Source organism: Rissa tridactyla, chromosome 16 (assembly GCF_028500815.1).
Source record: "Rissa tridactyla isolate bRisTri1 chromosome 16, bRisTri1.patW.cur.20221130, whole genome shotgun sequence".
NCBI lineage: Eukaryota > Metazoa > Chordata > Aves > Charadriiformes > Laridae > Rissa > Rissa tridactyla.
In genome coordinates, this window is record NC_071481.1 from 4,667,344 (window position 1) to 4,687,363 (window position 20,020).

Consider the following 20,020-nt stretch of genomic DNA (forward strand, 5'->3'; position numbering starts at 1 on the left):
TTAATTAAAAATTATACACTTGAGTTCACAATCATCTTAACAGCTTTAATATGGCACAGCAGCAAAACTATCTAAAGAGGCAAACAAGACAGATGGTAAAAGGAATCTGCTTACAAGAAATCTCTCTTATGAACCTCCAAAGTAAACTTAAGAAGGGAAAAAAATAATTTCTTTTTATGCAGAAGCAACTTTCGATTCTAAGCTGTACCCACTTTCTGCTATATTCCCAAGTCATCAGTACAATTATTCAAACTACAGTAATCTTAAATCTGCACCCTCTGAAATAAATTATAAAGCTAAGATTATTTTTAAATGTATTGTTTAATTTTTACGTTTCTCATGGCACAAGGCTTATCCCAGTCCAACAGGTACTTAGCAGCTGCAGCAGTCAAGATATTAAATATTAAAAGAGACAGTAAGTTATTCACTTTCATTCTGTGGAAATATTACAGATATAAGCAGCAGTTTTAGAAATTTAGAGACTGAAGATCTCTTTTTGTATAAGTGCAATTCAGAAAAATTAATTCTATATCCAAAACACTATTTATACATTTCCATCACTATTTCTGACTGGCTGTCTCCATTCACTGCTTATTTGTGAGATGTTCAATTCTTTTGCATTTCCATTATAAGAGAGACTATTTCTATCTCTCTCACATGCACGAATCTATGCTTGGAGACAAAACTGGAATCATAAACAAGTACAAAATAGAAAAAAAAATCATGAAAATTTGGGAATCTTCTCATTGACAAATCCTAAACACAATACTCCTGTGCTTGAGGGGAAAAAAAAACAGTGAAAGAAAGAAAATACTGTTTCTGCAAAGCGACTGCTTTTATTTTTATTTTGGAGCAGGGCAGGGCAGGGAGACAAGACAAAAAAAAGAGATGGTGTAATATGAGAGCACATGAAAACCACTTTCTAAACACAAGCCAACCTAAGTAAGGATAATAATTCAGAAAAATTAAGTACTGACAAATTTCTTATATATGCATGGCTTGAACAATTTTTTATGTAAATCACCCCTACTAACAGACGTCAGGGAAGGCTGCATGACTAAGCTATTCTAGACAAGTCCTGTAGAGAAACAGGGTATAAATTATGACTACAGTAACTGACAAGAAACAGGTAGTCTTCCATCCAGCAGTCAAAAATAAAATAAAATCTGTAAAAGCCTCTTTAGGTTTTTCAGCCCATCATTTCTTTCAGAATTGCTACAGAGGTAAAGGTATACTAATTTTCTGGTGGGGGAAAAAAAAAGTCACAGAAAGGTTTTATTTATTTTTGCCTCAAACATGAAATAGAGAAAAGACAAAAAGCTTTAAAAAAAAAAAAAAAAAAAATCGAGAATGAGCATCTTACTGCAACATCACTAACGCAGCACCTAAGCTCAGTTTGATGCCCAGCACACAGATATTCTTTGATCCCTCACTAAACTCACCTCTACAGAATATGACATTTCTTCATTGCTGTTGTCATTGATTTTCTCAAACAGTTCTTCACACAGCTGGAAAGAGATTAAACCCGAGTCAGAAATTAGTCTTTACTGAGTAGTGACAAGTAATGACTATGACGTGTCATTAAGTTGGCTTTTGAGCAAGGGCAGGGGAAGAAAAAGAACCTATTACATCGACCACATACAGCCTCACTGGGAAGACACTTAATCTCAATTCCACATCGCTATCATCCAACCTTATTTTATACAGTATCTCAGCAATGGTTCTAGGTTTAACTTTTCCGTACTATAAAATTAGAAAAAGCCCATAGTAACTGAAATTGGAAGTAATAATTTTAGAAAGGAAGGATTAAAATCCTTAATCCTCTCCTAGTCTCATTAAAACAATAGTTTCTTTATTTGGTTTGCTGAAGTTCCAGGTTCAGATTTCAATCAATAGGCAGCAATTATTTCAAAGTTTGTTAACAGTATCTTCATATGAAGGATACTTAAACTATCAGCAGTCTACTGCTTCAAGGGTGCTTGTCTACCAGTAACTGAAATGAGAGGCCTAAAATTAAGGTAATAAAGGAAGAAGAAACGAACAGTGGGCAAGCCATGGATACGTATTTGGAGATTACAAAGCATGGGCACAGAGAGGAATAAGAGTAAAAAGAGGTTTCTGGAACAGATATCTACAAGCAACTGTATGGAAAATAAACAGATTATGAAGAATACAGACAATTTTGAAGTAAACACTCTGAAGTATTCAGTCAACACGTGGTTAAAGTATCATAAAGTTTCACCCTAGGGACTGGCAGACAGGGAATTTTGCCTGCACGTAAGAATTTAATGTCAACAACCTATATTACTTGGAACATGACTGTGCTGTATCTTTTGTGTGTGTGACAAGAAAGAGAACACATTCAACAAGGTCTCCCTGAACAGATAATTCATTTTGTACCTTTATGAGAAGGCCTCCCAGTGAAATTGGAGGGAAGTTATTTTGTTTTATAACCGTAGGAGATAACAGGAGCATTATTAAATCTACAAGAGCATTATTAAGTTGGGGTTTTTTAGAGCAACGTTTAATTTGTACGTATCTGAGGTTTCAGAAGAGCAAACAGGAATATCAAGATTATAACAAAAAAATTCAGCACAAAAGTGTTGTCATGGATTTTCAACTCATTTGACCTGTTACACTATCACTTTATATTACTGTATTAAAAACAAAATGCTTACATATAACAATTCTGTTCTTCATCACATTAGCTCTTTCAACATTATTTTAAGTTAAACACCAGAGCACTTGCAACCTATTTCAGCACATATACCCATGCCATTAACAGAGAACAACGCTCTGTGTCATCTATTTCACACCTGTGGCACGGGGCCAATATCTACTGCAAACCAGCAGCAGAATGAGGACTCAAGCTGTTCAGCATATTTATTTATTAAAACTGAAACCCAACCTCAGATTTCTATTTTGGGAATGGAGGAACGCACTGTCTTCCAAGAAACTTGGTCCACTGTCAGCGCCTACACACTGAGGAAGGCCTGGACTTGGAGCAAGTGCCACACAACCAACAGCTACAGAATGCTAAATTCACGATGACGGCATAAATTGTTGTCAGCCAAAACTGCTCATAGGGATATCTCAACTTCTTCAAATTTCAGGGGGAATGTAGCACTGGGCTGTGCTCAGTGGCCCTAAGTATTTTTTCCCCCAATATTCTGATACGCTTAATTTCTTACCAAGATATATTATTCAGTTTTTAGCTTTGGGAAACTTGTTTCCACAAAAATTTTCTGGCATGTTCGTCAGTAATACCACCTTTTGAATTCCTCCTGAACACAAAGTGCTTAAGTGCTGTCCTAGCTAAAGTCAGAGAAAACAAGACATCTAGATTTACTAGTCTGTTGGGGAAGTAGAGAAATAGGATGTAGGAAAAAATATACAGAGTGTATAGTACAACTTAAAAAAAGCAACAGAGGGAAAATTACTTATAATGCTCTTTTTCCCCAGTAGATTTCTCTTACTTCAGAAGTAAGCTGTGATTCTCTGTTAACTGTTACTACTATATAAAAAGAGCATATCAGCAAGTGTGTGTCTGCACATGCTGTAAAAAACAACTCCCTTTTCTGGGTTCTGCTCTACCTGGGGGATTATGCCTGCTTGGCTCTCCTCCTGCTTGCCCATCATTGTGTAGGATTTTCCAGCTCCAGTTTGTCCATAGGCAAAAATGCATACATTGTAGCCCTCAAAGGCATGCAGCAACATCTCCTTCCCAATATCATTGTACACACGGCTCTGAGATGCAAAGCAGGGATCTTCAGGCTGAAAAGACATGAAAACAGAATAAATACAGTCTTATCCTCTCATTCAAGTAACATTTCATAAAACAGCAGGTTTTTTTCTACTTCTATTTTGAGGGTCAATCCCTTAGGAAGAGGCAAATGTAGTACATTTTTACACACAGCTTTTTCCCAAGGCAGCACCAGCTGGAGAATGACAATGACAGCCCTTGCAGGACCGCAAGGGGAAATACTCTGCACAAAGAAAACCAGCCAATTCTGTTCTGTGAACAGTGTTACACTACTGGAAAAGTTTTGTGCAAGATCACTGACAAACGAGATCCGGGGTGTTTCGGAGCAGGGAAGCGAGGGGAGAAAGAGTTCAGAGAGTCAATACAAATGAATAAAGAACTGGCAGCTACAAAAATCCACAAAGGCTGGTCTCAACAAGGGCTCTGAAGGGCAGCAGGGGCAAAAGAGAAGCAAAAGTTGCTTAGGTTTATTTTGTTGTGTTTTTTTAAGGTTAAAAGAGTGTAAACAAATTATTAACCAAGTTTTCCTTGTAGCTGTCTGATTCCACTGTCTAATCTAATCCAGGTTTCTATTTACCACCTCACTGATGACTACAAAATCCCTACGTCAATAAATATTTCAAATTAGCAAGTAGCTGAACAGGTCAAGGACCCAGTGATAAACAAAAACTCTACTGGCGGATGCATTCAGCAATAGAAATCTGTATGAGGACAACAGCGAGTTATCAGTTTCAAACACTCAACTGAAAACTTTGTTACATTTTGAAAAGAAGCACCGCTACACATGTAATGAAAAAAAATAAATCACAAGTTAAAGATGTCAAAAAGAATACACTTGCCAGATCTCAAGGCAAATACAGAACCTGTTCAAAACAAAACTTCATGACTTGAAGAAATTAATTCTCCATTTCTTAAGTAGTGCATTTCAGGCACTGTACTGATCAGACTCCAACAACCAGTCATGAGAGGCAATCCAAGATGCAGCTCTTGGCATGGTACAAAAATACTGACAGAAATCTGGATTCAGTGTATGTGCACTTTTTTCTGATGTCCTCTCTTGATGATTTAGGAAAGTCCTTGGTAAATATACTTGAAAAAATTATCATACTATTGATTATCTATGCAGATGTTTCATATTGCACAAACCAGAAGAGACTGCACACATAACATACCACTGAAACTTGATTTTGTAGCAGTATCTCACTACATTGTACGTGACTATTATTCTTAATCTAGCATTCTCTCTCTTCCTGAAATGTTGGATTTTAACATTACTTGCTCCTGAAATCAGGACAAATTTAGCTGTGCTAACATTCCAATGTTGGGCTGAAGATTTCAGCAGACCACTTCTTTTCCTTGATGGTATTTATCTGGTAGTTTTCAGGAATTATGTTGATAATGTTCCTTTGACTGATCCTGTAACCTACTTGCATGGCTGCTCTGGAAAATTCAGTAAAACAGCTGCATGAATCCAAGTTTTTCATCGTGAAAATAATCTTGGTGGCCACAGATTTAATCAGAAATATTAAGTCTTATTTGCACCATCCAAGTTACTAAAATTAACCTTAGAGAAATGCATAATCCCTTTTTTCTGTATCTCTGGAGAAAATAAGGCCGGGGAGGGGTAGATGGCAGAACACCACAGTTCTGCTGTAGAACAATTACTGGAAGTCAGGGAGAGCTCAGCACCAATTCACAAGAGGGTGGGGCAGAGGGGCCACATGAGACTTTATTGCTTTTGCAGCTATCGGACACATGGATCACTATTGTGGCTTTTCCAGATACGTCAAGGGAATTCTTTTCATTCAAGGGAATATATTTCATTATTTTCTTATTAATATTATTAGCTTTTCTTCTTAGTATTTTACTATTAATACTTTCATTAAAGTAGTTTAGTTTCATTTAAACTCGTAAGTCTCTTTCTCTCTCATCCTTCTCTCCCTGAAGGGAGAGGTGGGGAGAGCATCTGTCATTCATTTCTGTGGCCAGTTTGGCCCAAACCACGACAGAAAGCCAGACCACATCTCTCCTTGAGCAACTTTCACTTGTCTAAGAGCAAAACTGCTCTAAGAGCATCCTTAAAATATTTAGAACAGAACGTTGTTGGAGAATATTTTAAGCAATCTTTCAAACATCCACAACTTGTTATCGAACTCCAGGAGCTTAGCTTTCTGCTCTCCCCCAAACAGCAAAAGACAACATCCAATGTCAAGCTTTCAACATGAATGAGGGCGAGACCATGCAGAAACATCTGACAGGGATGGCATGATCAGAAGAAGAGAACACAGTTAAATCAAACCAGTCAACAAAAAAAATAATTTGGTTTTCTTGTAAGAGAACTTACCGATGTGTGGGACCAATAAGAGTAGTCAAAGCTGAAGGACTTTGGTGCTTCCTTAGGATTCTTTGGGTTGATAATACCTACAGGAAATAAAAAAATCAAACTCTTAGCTAACTTGACATTTAGGATTATAATTAATGAGTTTGCCAATGCTCAACTTAATCCGTGAATCTGAGTATTCACAAAGTTGCCGCAGTGCACAGGAGTAATAAGATTGAAGTAATAGACTCAAAGCTTCCTAACATGATATTTCTGTAGGCCTTATTTGAAATAAGTCAAGGAAAAAAATTCCTAGAAGGAATGCTGCTGCTGCTGCAGAAAATGCTTCTGTTGGACAGAAATCCAGAAGTGTGTCATCCTGGCCCCTTGGCTTTTAGAATGGGACAGGCTTTTAGGAGTTGAGGGACATTAGCAAGAAGGAAGACCTAAACCACAGAGTTTAAGAATCCCTGGTGATTTCACAGCAGCTCAACTCAAGCCTATTTTGAAATACACATTGTACCATACAAGAGCCCACTGCAGAAGGATTTGCTTTAAGAAGCTCAGTATTTTCAGAGTATTGAAGAAGATATGAAAAAAGCTAGCTCTACAGACATTTCAGGGATTATCTGCACAGTTTATTTCAATGTACTTTTACACACACAAAGCCTACAGATAGATTTTTAATAGGACTGGTATTAATTGAACCAACCAAATTACTGATAAATGTTCTTACTGTATATAGCCACTGAATCCCACAGTGATCTCCAACCAACCCGTGTACTTTTTCCTTTTTGAACTTCCGTATAATAGATGACCCTATTATGAAGTACACACACACACAAAGTATGAATGAAAAATGCTTGTGTATAGTTCCTATGTTATAGCCTTTATAAGTCCCATTCAAAAAGCCGACCTCTAATTGCCTTTTCAGCTCTTGCAATCCTTGACTTAATTTTCTTCCCAAGGTATTCATATATAAGAATCTAAGAATCTTCAGGAAAGCTAAGTCATTGAGCACTTTGCAAATACCATAAAAAAAAAAACCAACATACTTTGGGAAAAAAAAAAACAAACCACCAACAAAAACCACAACACCTGTTTTTTCTCTCCACATCAGTACACCTGTAAATTTTATGCTCTTTTCCTTTTCTCAGGTCCTCGTTAGGCTTGGTTTTTTGTGTTTGGTTGTTGGGGTTTTTTTTTTCTTTCCCAACAACAAAACAGCTTCCTATAACCTTTGCCTGGAGGGGAGCAGTACACAATGGATTCAGCTGTCATTTTAATGGCATACAGAATGTCTGTATCTTCCGTATTCCAAGGAGGATAATTTATAAGCACAGCTTTGCTGCAGAAATGAATAGCTACTGCCTTCTTCTGTTCACTCGTACAGTGCTGGAAATACTTAAATCTATTATTTCCAGCAGTTTTTTTCAATATCATCTGTGTAAGTAAAGATTCTGAAAAGGTATACTCTTGAGGGTATCAAAATTAGATAAACTACCTTAGATTTATACATACGCATCTGCACCTAAAGCAGCAATCTGCCTTTGGCAGTGATCCACTGATTATGATACATGCAAACAAAATCTACAAAGAAAGAAGCTATGCAAAGGTGGTGACAGGCTTCCTGGGGATGATTTACATCCTGATACCAGTCATCCTAAACAAAGGATGCTTATTTCTCATGTATTCATACCAGTTATGCTATGCTCTGGGAGACAGGGACTTCTCCCTTTCCTTCTGTGATAAATAAAAATTGTAATACCCACATCTCTTACCATTTCAAATGTGAACTTAACATCATGTTGTGCTGAAATCTCTGAAAACGTGGTTACAGAATCCCCAATAAAATTAAATCACTTCTCTACCAGATGCTGTGTCCCTGAGCAGGGCTGTTGTCCAAAATTACAATGTGGAGAAAAGATCACTGTCCGGATTGCAAATAGCAACGGTTGCTACTCTATTTCTTGTGGCCGACACCATTTCACTTGGATGCACCTTGTGCTCACATTCTTGCCTTATACAAGCTGACAGACATGCAAAGCCAATGAATAATATGCCTTGCACCAGTACAGTATCAAATGGCAAAAACGTTTGTGGCTTTGGATAGCAACATGGGCATCAACACATAACAAACCGGTAACCTAAGCAATCATATATGGCTTTAGTTTCCCTTTACTAGTTTTGGCCAAACAGCAGTACATCTACAGCACATGCTATTAAACTAGTTCTAAGGTTAAAGCAAACAAATAACAAATCCCAGAAGACAAATCCCCTGCCCCAAAGTTAAATCAGTTCTCTCTTTTCAGTGTAACCTGGACTGCTACAATTCAGCAACTTCTCATTTCTCATTTAATTATTTAACTTCAAAGCTTGGAAAGGTAAGGAAGAAGTAATGCTTCGTACCCAGAAGTTCCTACCCAAAAGAAGTGGTACAAATAAAAACCAATCTCCACATTAGTGGAGATTTTCTTCAATTGTTTTGGGCTATAAGTTCAAGGAAAAGTAATCTAACCATTAAGAGTAGAAAAAAAAGCAGCAATAAATAGAACCCATTCCTATATACTAGAGCCTATTCCTATGTACTGTATAACACAGCTCTAAGCGGCTACATGAAAAAAATGTATAGCCAGCACCTCTCCTGACAATATACATTCTATTGCTTAATCTCAACAGCAAATCATTTTAACCCAAACTCCTGATACTCTTCTTGTGAGGAGAGTCATGGCTGGGGAAAGAGGGGAGCAACTGCCTTTATTGGCACGTTGCATTTACAACATGGTCCTGGAAATGGGAAAGTCCCAGCCCGGCAAACTGTGAAGGGAATCAAGACAAGCAGAAATCTAGCTACATCTTTGCTGACCAAGAAACACATTTTTAACTGCAATCTGGAAAAAAAAAAAAATATTGGTTACCTGAATGTCACATTGGTGCAGTTTAACATTAAGGTGCAAAAGCAATCATAAAAGAGAGCTTTGATCTCATTTACTTATCTCATGGCATGATTGATTTGTCTCATCTTAGAATCAACAGTGAAATAGCAAGTATTCATCAGTCTTTTTCTTTTCCATTTTTATATTGTTGTTTATAAACAAAAAGGACATTTCTCTTGGTCAAGGCAAAGCTGCATTTGGTCTCTCCAAGGAAACGAGTTAAATTGCCTTCTAAGAGTCTACTGTGTCAGAAGCAGAAAACAGAACAAGCAGGACAAATTTCAGTAAACCCAGACTGATGTGAAAATATACACTTCCCATTAATTCTTTTTAAAAAAAATAAAATCTCTAGGAAAAATCCACCACTTCCAAAAAGCAAGCAAAGAAGCCAGACTTTTAAGGAGCAGAATAGCTAGTTTTTCCACTCAGCTCGCTGTGCATAAAGGCAGGTTGACCACCCATGAAAGACAAGATCTCTAGCTATATCACAGGCTTAGCATCTGGAAAGGCACTACAAGCTTCGCATTACAGCTTCACCCTACTCGCTTCAAGCTTAAATTTGATCCACCACACTTGTGAAGAGCGAAGTTCAGGCTCCGTGATTTATGCAAGTGGTTCCACTCTGCCCTTTTTTTTTTTTAAAGCCATTTTTTTTTATTATTATTTTCTTAGGGAGGCTTTCCTCAGCTCCTTCACACTAAGTTCCATGTCCAGCTCACTATTTTGAAAACTATTTTCTAGGATGCATGTTTTTGCAAAGCATATCTTGAGAAGCATATCAGGAAAGGGAGATTAATGTGCAAGGCAGCTCCGTCAGAGGTTGGGAATGCAGCTGCCTGGCCAAAACCTTCCACTGCAACAGAAATGGGACAGAGAAAAACCTCTTGGCTGCCAGAAACTCTGCATGCTGTCCCTCACCACTGCCAGCCAGTCAAAGCCTTTTCACTCAGCTTCTAGTCCAAGGCTGAAGTCTGTTTATCCCCATTCCTGTTTCTTACACAGACTCTACATCCTCCATTTTTAGAATCACTGGTTTAACAGAATTCTCGGTCTGCCTACAAATGAATCCAGCAGAGCTGACCGATTGAGAAAACATAAGATTACGACCTCAACGGATTTGAATCGGACTGAAACCCTCTTCATTTGGAACACTGAGCACCAAGTGGGTAGCTATTTGCTTCAGTCCTGTCTGATGTGGTCCGAGTTTCAACCAAGTGATCGGATACACAATAATGTGAGATAAGACACCTGAAAGAAGATGGTGAGGCAGCTCAGAAACCAGGAATTCAAACTGAAGTAACTGACCTAACTTGAAGGTGTCTATGGCACCAAGCATCTTCTTTGGAGGAAAAAGCAAATCCATGAAATCTAGCTACTTTTAAAAGGAAGCTTGTGGATATTTCTGAAGAAATTAAAAGACTTCTTATAGTACAGGTAAGCTCTATCCTAAAAGTTCGTGTGCCGAATTGCAAAAAACAAGCATGATCATGCAGAAATTAGACTGTGGGCAACACTGATTTTGTGTACCAAGTGCAAGCTGTATTTTCAGCTGAACAGGGAAACAAATAGAATTAAAAAAAAGTAAGAGGACTGTTTCCAGTGTCTCCGGTACCCACAAGAACACTAAAAGCTTTTTGGTTATTTTGTTTGTTTTTTTAAGCCATGCAAGGCCAAGATGAATTGTATTAGTGATTCATGAAATAGGTCATCATCTATCTCCTCTCACCACAGCAGACTCATGGCATGGTACGCAAGCTAATGGTTTAATTACAGAGCCTCAGGAAATGAGAAAGGCAATAAAGCAGACGATCACAGCAGGAACACATTAATGGCCTTTTTATCTTACAGAATAAATTTGTTTATCTGCTATTTCAAAGGTCCAATGTGGCAATTAACTTTTCTGTTTGCAAACCGACACTAACGCTTTGTGCTGCAGCTATAATTAGTTACCATCAGCATGGCACCGGAGCAACTTTGAACGTTGGAGTCAACCTCAGCAGCCAGTTTCGCATAAACTCAATCCCTTTTTCAGGCCCCTCGCTTCACCAAGAGCCAACTTCTTACCTCATGTGGATTCTTTCAGCTTTGCACAAGTTATGGTTTCTGCACCAACCAGAAACTGGAAGGGGTATTTTACAAAATCACCGTCTCCTATACCATTGCTCCTGAAAAAAGTTACGTATGTAACTCAGAAGTGTGGAGAGGATGAAACAAGTTGAAGATACTATTTTCTGACTGCAGTGTCTAAAAACTCTTCTGGGATCAAAGCAACAACCACAGTTTGGAATAATGTCCATCATTTCTCTTTGGAATGTAAGGCTGAGGAAGAGACATGGAAATATTAATGTTTTAAAAAAATACTCGACAAATTGTTGATTTGGTTGAGGGAGATAAATGCCCACATTATTCTTTTTTTAAAATTTTAATTATAAATTTCCAGAAATTTGCATAATATGCTTCATTCACCTTAAGACATAATTTTTACGTCAGTTTTCTATCTTGGTAAGCAAATAGAGTAAGTAATTATATGTCATAAATTGATACAAAATTCAAATAAAAATGCACTTAGTGAATAGCTATGCAGCATTACCATTTAATTTGCAGTTTATTTAATACTCATTGGCATCCCAACCTACAGACACAGATTGCATTTTAAAAGCTTATTTCTCCTTACAGTTACGTAGTAAGCCATACAGAGCTGCTTCACACCATCTGAGGTGCCTCTAAGCAGGAGTAATCCACATATTTCCAGAAACTCAAATAATTTAAACATTTCTTTTTAGCTGCTTAGCTGTTTTACTTTGGTTGGTTTTTTTGATACCTGTAACTACAAACATTATGAGTTTTATATCACTGACCAAAAGGTAAAGAAACCAACAATTTTGAAACAAATTTCTTCACACCAAATAATCTAAAATTTTGTATCATTACATAAGACCCACATATTTTAACTAATTAGTCCTTCTATAGGAGAAGTATATCATAGGAGCAGTACAGTCTAATAAAAGTTAAGGAGAAAGTGGGCGCACAATCAATAAAGGAATTATAATTTTAGATGTGCTGTATCAACAGTAACAAACCAATCTCCACAATACATTTGAATTTTAACACACCCTTACTTAAACAGGCAACTTCATTTCTTGGCATAAGCTACTTCCACAGTCCATCCTACTTCTTCCTTAATTAACATTTTTTCAAACCATCTGCTGTATCAGCTCACACAAAAATAACATACACTTTCAACCTTTCAAATCTATGAGATCAAATTAATTGCTAGTTTTTCATTGCAGCAAAAACTGTTCGCAAAATTTGAAAGACCTCTTCACTATTGAAACAGTACCCATATATTTTATAATACATGTTATTTTGTATTCCTGTTGTCATTTTGGACATCTAATTTTATTGGGGTTTTTGCCTTACAATCCAATCCTGATTTCTTGAAGCTGAAATTCAAAAAGCACACCTCAAATACACACTTTATCTTACAATTATAACCAGACTGTGGAGCACAACAGAGAGCTCATGCAAAGTTATAGTCTCCTGCGATACTTTCAACTGGAAGCAGCAATCTGTCTTCTCACCCCTTCCTAAACATACACACAAACACATTCCAACTTCAAGCCTTTATTTATGGATTTACACTTCCATTCTCCATTAAAACTAACCAAGTAAACAGACAGTGGGAAACCTACAGGAAAAAAAAGGGGAAAAAAAAAAAAAGCAAGCAGGCTTAGCCAAGATCAGCCCCCTCATTCCATTCCCATCTACTCGACCACATAAATATTTTTGCAGGCACAAAGAATGACCAAAACTACTTCTTAACCACTTAAATCTCATGTCAGATTATAATGGCACTGAATTTGCAGTCCAAGCCTAATCTGTTTTCACCCCAGTCAGCACTGCTCCTCAGCACGTCACAAATTTTTCAGGTTAGAAACTGCCTGCAGTTCAGTGTCGTGGGATACCAGCAATTCTTTCTAACAAGCTCTGGAAATAGAAAGACAGAGTGCAAAGCACACAAGAGGTAAGAACTGAAATGACTCTCTTATCCCTCATTGCATTTAAAACCAAGTCACTAGATTCAACAGCTCCACCTCTGTTAGGGACCAGAGTCACATTGCAGGGCATTCTGCCACCAGACACGCCACACATTAGTCACTGTAGGGTGCTCCAGTGAAGAACTGGCTAACTGCAGTTTGCCCTTCAGATAAACACCAGCAGACAGAATTAACTTGGGCTAAATCCTGGGATTAACTGATATACAGTCTGTGCTGGGGGGGGGCGGGCGGGGAGGGGGGAAACAGACTCATAGAGTAATATTTAAACAAAAATCAAAAAACACAACCCAACAAAAAAACAAACCCCAAAACTATCAATTACCAATCAGAAATAAAACCCAATAATGGTGAAAGTCAGACATGGAACTGAAGAAACCAAAATTCCATCATCGTGCAATATAGCCTGCTTTCTGTCATTTACATCTTCCATTCCCACGTTGCTACCACATCGGTCAACGCTGAAGGCACAAAACCTCTTCAAATTCTACATCTGAAATAAAATCAGGTTTCATCTCACATGAGAGACTTCACACCAGCCTCAATAATTCCCCTAGTGCCAGCAGTAACCTACACAGAACACACAATCCTACCAAATGCCAACACATACTAAGAGATAACAGCTATCAAAAAAAAAAAAAAAATCACTGTCCTGTCTTCGCTTTTGTTCTCATTGATCATTGTTAAAGAAATAGGCAGAAATTTTTTAAAAAACATGCTAGTCTAGACGGAACTTTAGAAGGGGTAACATTGAGGGAAATAAATATGAAATAATTCATTTCTGTGCCTTCTTCAAACTCTATTTGAATCAATATAAGCACTAGTTTTATTTTATTATGTCTGAATAATCAACTTAACCAATATAAAAGATCTGGGGCTTTCAGAATTGACTCCACAAGACCGAATTAACATTAAATATACAATCTTTTAAAATCCACAGGTCTGGAAAATATATCTGCGCCATCTGTAGGCTGGAATGACAACAATGAGAACATGTTCGTTACTGAGAGCAGGGTGGAGCAGGCATTCTTTATTTGCTGGAACGTGAATAACACCCCAAAGACACGTTTAATACAGGCTTCTTTCCTAGGCATACATTGCAATCAGATATATGGCTATACTGTTTTTATAAGACAGACTTTCAGGGTTGTTATTATAAGAGATAAATGAAGGGAAATGGACACTTCCAGCTTGTAAAGCAGTGCTTGCTTTTCAAAGCATTGTTTGCATTTTTCAAATCATTAAAAGGGAAGGAAACCAAGTAGAAGCTAAGAACAGCTCATTTGGAATTCAACCGGATTCTCTCCCCACTGTGGAATTTCAACCCTGTACTGGGAGAAAGGTTGGATGGGGGAGGGCGTTAGGCTCAGTAGCACCGGAGCAAGGCAAATGCTCACTCACAGAAGCTGCTAGAAAGCCGCTCTCATCCTCAGCTGCTCGTACAGATCCAAGTGCTATAAATACCATCTCTACAGCTGGTGCTCGGGGAGAAGGGCATGCCAGCAGGCTCTGCACCAAGCGAGAGCCAGTCGAACCAAACTGTTCTACCTTGCTGAAACGCTGAACCAAAACCATTCCAAAACTCCCATTGTCTACTGATTACCTGAAAACACCCTATTGCAGAAGATGTGTATCAGGTCTATGTATGTAGCTGGCTGAGCACTTGGAGTTGAGATGAATTCTTTCCTCGCGTGTTTTCTGTCTCCAAGAGCCAATGGTCTTCTCCAAATGCCATTTTGACCTTCAGACACACGCCAGCACTACATTAAAAGGACATCATGTAGCACCAAAATCCTGGGCAATCAGTTCTGCTAGCCTCAATATCTTTAAGGATTGGATATGTTCACTATATGAATGCTTTAAGTAGTTCCCAATTTGCATTTTCTTTACTTCTACTTGCATACTGAAAGGTGGGACATTATTTAAGCATTTCATAAAAAGAATCATCTCTAAAGCCCTAGCTATGGGTCAGTGGGCACTAATTCCGAAGGGGAAGCATTTCACATGATTTAGTCACCACTGACAGAAAACTCTTCTGGGTTCACAAGTAACATTATCTCTCTCTTCTACAGTTCTGTACTAACTCCATAACAGTTTTTTAAATGTAGTCCAACTGCATTTAACATTAGCTGGAACATCCTACCCATCTCACAGTCTTGCTCCATGCTCATTATTTGTACCTCTAACATTTAAAAATCATTACATTTTCATCTTCTCCCACCTCCCCAAAGTCATCTTCCAAAACAGATTTTTTCTTTTTTTTTTTTAACGGTGTGCACAATTAACATTTCTCAAGTTATTTTTATACAATCATGAGAAAAAGCTTTAGAAGGAAAAACAAGCACTTTAAAAAATTCCAGTACTTTTTTCCTTCTCCAATCAGTTCCCAATTCAACCTCAACAGCCAGACAATTCATGCATCCTCCACATGACGCACAATTTATTTCCCCATAAAATAGCCCGTTTTGATAACACGTCTACTATGAATGCAATGTAATATTAACATATTTGACAAGCATTCATTTAGTTTTAACCACCGTCATGAGGATTTACAGATGAAAAATAATCAAGGCAGGTGCTAAGTGACTTTCCTCCACTGCTGTTCATTTTGCCAAGACAACCTCATCATGCATGATGCAAGCATAAATAATTGGAAACAGTTTAAAAAAAAAGATAAAGAAAAAAAAGAAAAACAAGTTGTATGTTGAAAAAACACTACACAAAACATGCTTTAAGAACCAATGCTTTTTGGCAGCCACAACTCCTCAGAAATGGGGTATGCTTTTATTTTTTGAGATATCTAAAATTATTCTTTTTCAGAAGACAGATTGAGAGTCAAGACTGAAATCCATCTATGAAAATGAATCCTCCCACCTATTCTGTACTTTCACTGAAAATGTCGAATCAAGACAAGAAAAAAAAAAAAGGAAAGTTATTAGGCAAGACAACTACAATGAAGGCTTTTGCTTGCCTTTTCTACCGATGTAGCATATGCTACATAAATTCCCATTATCTTACTGTCTACATGTACTCCGTGCTAGTCTAAATAAAAGCCAGTTTCTTTAAAGACTTTTTTCATCAGTAATTTTGACCAAAGATCATTTCCATGATACAAGTTCCTTAGTGAAACTATCCAAACTACGCTTATAGAATACTACAAACCAACAAAACCCAAACTTGCAATCTTATTATTCTCCTCTAGACATACATACACAATAGGGTTTCTTTTCCATTCATGGTGTCTTTTCATTCAGAAAACAGTTAAAAAATTAGATCAGAATGAAAAAGATCAGCAAACCATTCTTCCCCCCTTTTAAAATTAAGCTTCTTTGAAAGAGGTTACTACTTTTTAGAGCTACGTAACAATGAAAAAGGCAAAATTTAACAATGCCTCCTGTTAATATATATAAATAAAGTACCGGCTGAATTACTGATGAGGTTACCTTGCTCTACGAACCTTTCAATAGTTTTGACTTTTGCATTATTTTTCAAATATCAGCAACTTCAGTATTATATTTCAAGTATCACTAATTTAGACAAAGACATCAAAAATCAAAAGCCTTAAGTTCTGCTTTCCCACGCATTTTTATTTTGCTCCAGAACAACTGCATAAAGCAGGACACATCTTCAAAGGAAAAAAAAAAAAAACCACACAACCAAAAACACCAAACAGAAAAGAAACTCAAATTAGATATTTTTCTATTAATTTTATTGTTTTTTTAAATACTTATGTTTAGACTAGATGTCTATAAGCCTTAGAGAGAAAAAATGAAACAAACAACTATTAGAAGATAAATATTTTCCCCCCGTGCCCCTCAACCTCTACAAATTAACTCCAGAATGCCTTACAAAGTTTTCTGGATGCCAAGGATGCCTGCTTTAGAACCGAGCTGCCATATGTCTACAGCAGCAGCTGTGACTATTGTTACCAGCAGATGGGACCACTCCACTGTTGCCTATTTTCATTAAACATCCAATGCCTTAAGCGGTCCAAAAAAAGCCTTCCTATGTTACCGAGCCACAGAGACTGTTACTGAGTTAGAATCCAAATAGGTAATTTTCAGTCCTAACCTGAGGATCCAGTTGCACTCATATCTTCCAAGATACCCTAGACTGTGCAGGTGCACTTCTACACAAATAGGGTTTATGGCAAATCAGAATGTACAACAATCACAGATAAACTATAGTTTCAGAACTTTGTTTTACTCCGTCACTGGCACCCGCAAGATGCTAAAACCTGTTTTCATCCATCTAGTGCACAATTAGTGTACCATCAATTGCAGAGGATACATCCCAAGTAGAATACTTCTGTGTTTCCCTGCTTCATTGTTTAGTTTTCTACATATTTATTTAGCTTTTTAAAAAAGTAAGCTAGCTGGACACTCTGCTAGTGATGAGTATCTAAATGCTCTCTTGTAGCTACTAGCTTCAACCCCTGCTTCATTTTCATTTGTTTTTATTTATGCATTATTTATTTACAGACAGAAGATTATCAAATAATTTACACCAAAAAAAAAAAAAAAGCCAAACAAACAACAGAAAAAAAAAATCCAGCACCAGAACAAGGCAACACTAGGGAAGTTTTACACATAGAATAGTTCAGCTTTTCATTTCAATAATCCAAGGCAGCAGCTGACAGCATTGTTTATATTTGTTACATCTCAAAACCTCATACAAGAATGAGTACAAGAACTACTGACACACAAAATACTCTTAGATCTACAGCCCACCTTTCATCCCCTGTATTACACAGCAGAATCGTCTTCTCACTCACCACAAAAACAGTAATTTATGGAGTCGACAGACAGTAAGTAGTTAATACACTGTGGGCAAGATGCATTGGTATAAATCACTCCAAACAAAAACAGTGAAAAAAGCAGGAGTTAAAACATATTCAATCAAGATTTGCTGACAACCATGACCTATTCTTGAATTATTAATTTCAAAAAGCCAGTTGTGAGTTTGACCTAGAGCACAATAAACCACCTATCCAATAATTTAAAGAAAATAAATTTTCAAATTTATTTAAAGAGTGAAAAAATTAAACAAAGTTATCTCAGAGGAAAAGACAAAAGCATTATTTCAGAGGTTTCAGTATTAGATGGGATTTTATCAATAAACCATGACCACAAAAAGCAACTTAAAAGCCCACTGATGCTGAGTTTCACTTGAGAACATTCTGTAATATACAGAATATAAAACAAACAATGTATTAGGCAGTGTCAAGCTAACTGATAGTAAGAACCATGTAAAAAACAACAATGGTCTTTTCTTAAATTAATCCCATTTAGTTACTATTTTGGTAGAGTTTTTTAATTAGTAATTTGATGGTGACATTACTTCTTTGGAAAGCGTTTTGCATTCCCAAATTAACTTAAGTACTATAATTTTATAGATTCTAACTTCTCCTGTCTTTAAGAATTCCTTATTATCTTCTATTCTCCTATCCCCACTGCTTCCATTTCCACAGAAGAACTTTTGGCAGTATCATTCAAAGGGATACCATCTGCAATTAGATATGATCTGAGCAGCACAGGCCTTCTGCCAAAATACCAGCCCCTTAATGCAGTCAGCACATGTGACTTCAGCTGGACTGCAGAATTTCATTTTTGGAACATATATTTTAAAAACATAAAAACTGACAATTCTTTAAGTGCAATATATTGTATTAGTGCAGATCAATACCTTTGCAATCATAAAGGAGAAAAAAATAAAAACTTAGTCATGTTATCTTAGTATACTAGACAAAAGAAAAAACAGACAAACACTATGTTTCAAGTACCGACTTCAGGATTCCCATATTTTGCATCCTTACAACAAAAAAAATAGAAGTCCCAATCACTCATAGTAAGCACTCTTGACATTATGGATTAAAGACCTTTGTAAGAACTCTTATTCTGAGACTAAGACATACACAGAACTTCATTCAGCTACATTTTTTTAAACACTGAGAAATGTAAAGATGCAGATCTACTATGGATCTTGTTTAAAGGCCTTGACCTTCTATAAGGAAATTACATAAAAGCCAGATAGAATAACAAGTTAATTCTGTTGTAGACCTCAAGTCCACAATAAAATTACACTTACTTTGCTTCTAATGCAAAGCTAAACTGTGTAACAAAATTGAGAATAAGCTTTCCAACCCAGGAAGATTTTCTGTTTTGCTGGCAAGCCCACTGTGAATGACGGGCACCCCCAAAAGCTGTAAAGAGCCAAATTCACACAAAAACTGAGAAACAAAAGCAGCGTGTCAGGCGACAACCCTGGTGGCATTCCGACTTCAAGAATATACTTCATTACGGATGTCAGAAAACGCTCATTAAAAAACATAAATAGAGTACACCTGTGATACACTTTATTATCTACAACTCTAGACTGTTTTACCTAAAATAATCCTTAGCACTTTGCCTCAGTTTCACTATAATGTAGTCTCTGCCTACATCAGCCAATACCCTTACAGAACTCAGACTCGCCCAGTTTAAATTCAGGATCCACAAAGGATTTGTAGAATACCTTGGTCAATAAATATATAAAGAATCAAAGTCCAAGTAACAGTCAAAATCCCTTCTTAGGTATCAAACTTCACACCGCCTCATCAACCCTGTTCATCATAATAGTTCATCAGGCTTTAATTCCAAGATAAGAGAACTGTCTTGGAGGCTTAAAATAGTGGCTACCCAACGTATCACCAGCCTCTCAGATTTGCCTCCTGTCAACTTGATTAGTGCACGAATGAAAAAATAGCCTTCTTGGAGAACCTTAGAAAAAATAACCCTCGATCATTTCATTGGCACATTTGAAGGTATGACACAGGAACTCCATAGGCTAGAATTACTACTGAATTTCCTTTATTTTGAAATTGCTAGAGATATGAGAGATATGAGAGTCAGATCCATTAATGTCACTTTCTGTAGTCAGCTTTTAGCCAACAAGTTCAGACCTTAAC

General features: G+C 37.0%; 1 protein-coding gene and 1 long non-coding RNA gene across 8 annotated transcripts in view; one reads left to right on the top strand and one right to left on the bottom strand.

Moving 5' to 3' along the window:
• The window catches only part of KIF1B (kinesin family member 1B), a 95,528-nt gene that overhangs the window by 67,513 nt on the left and 7,995 nt on the right, over positions 1 to 20,020 (bottom strand). For all 7 annotated transcript variants that reach the window (XM_054222226.1, XM_054222225.1, XM_054222223.1 and 4 more), the window contains exons 3-5: positions 6,108 to 6,184; positions 3,595 to 3,774; positions 1,443 to 1,508 (exon numbers count right to left, since the gene is read on the bottom strand). In XM_054222226.1, coding sequence (XP_054078201.1) covers positions 1,443 to 1,508; positions 3,595 to 3,774; positions 6,108 to 6,184 — 323 coding nt within the window. The remainder of the gene's footprint in view (positions 1 to 1,442; positions 1,509 to 3,594; positions 3,775 to 6,107; positions 6,185 to 20,020) is intronic.
• Positions 10,028 to 11,592, top strand: LOC128918256 (uncharacterized). Its single transcript, XR_008469478.1, has 2 exons — positions 10,028 to 10,453; positions 11,052 to 11,592. It is a non-coding gene; the product is annotated as an uncharacterized LOC128918256 (long non-coding RNA).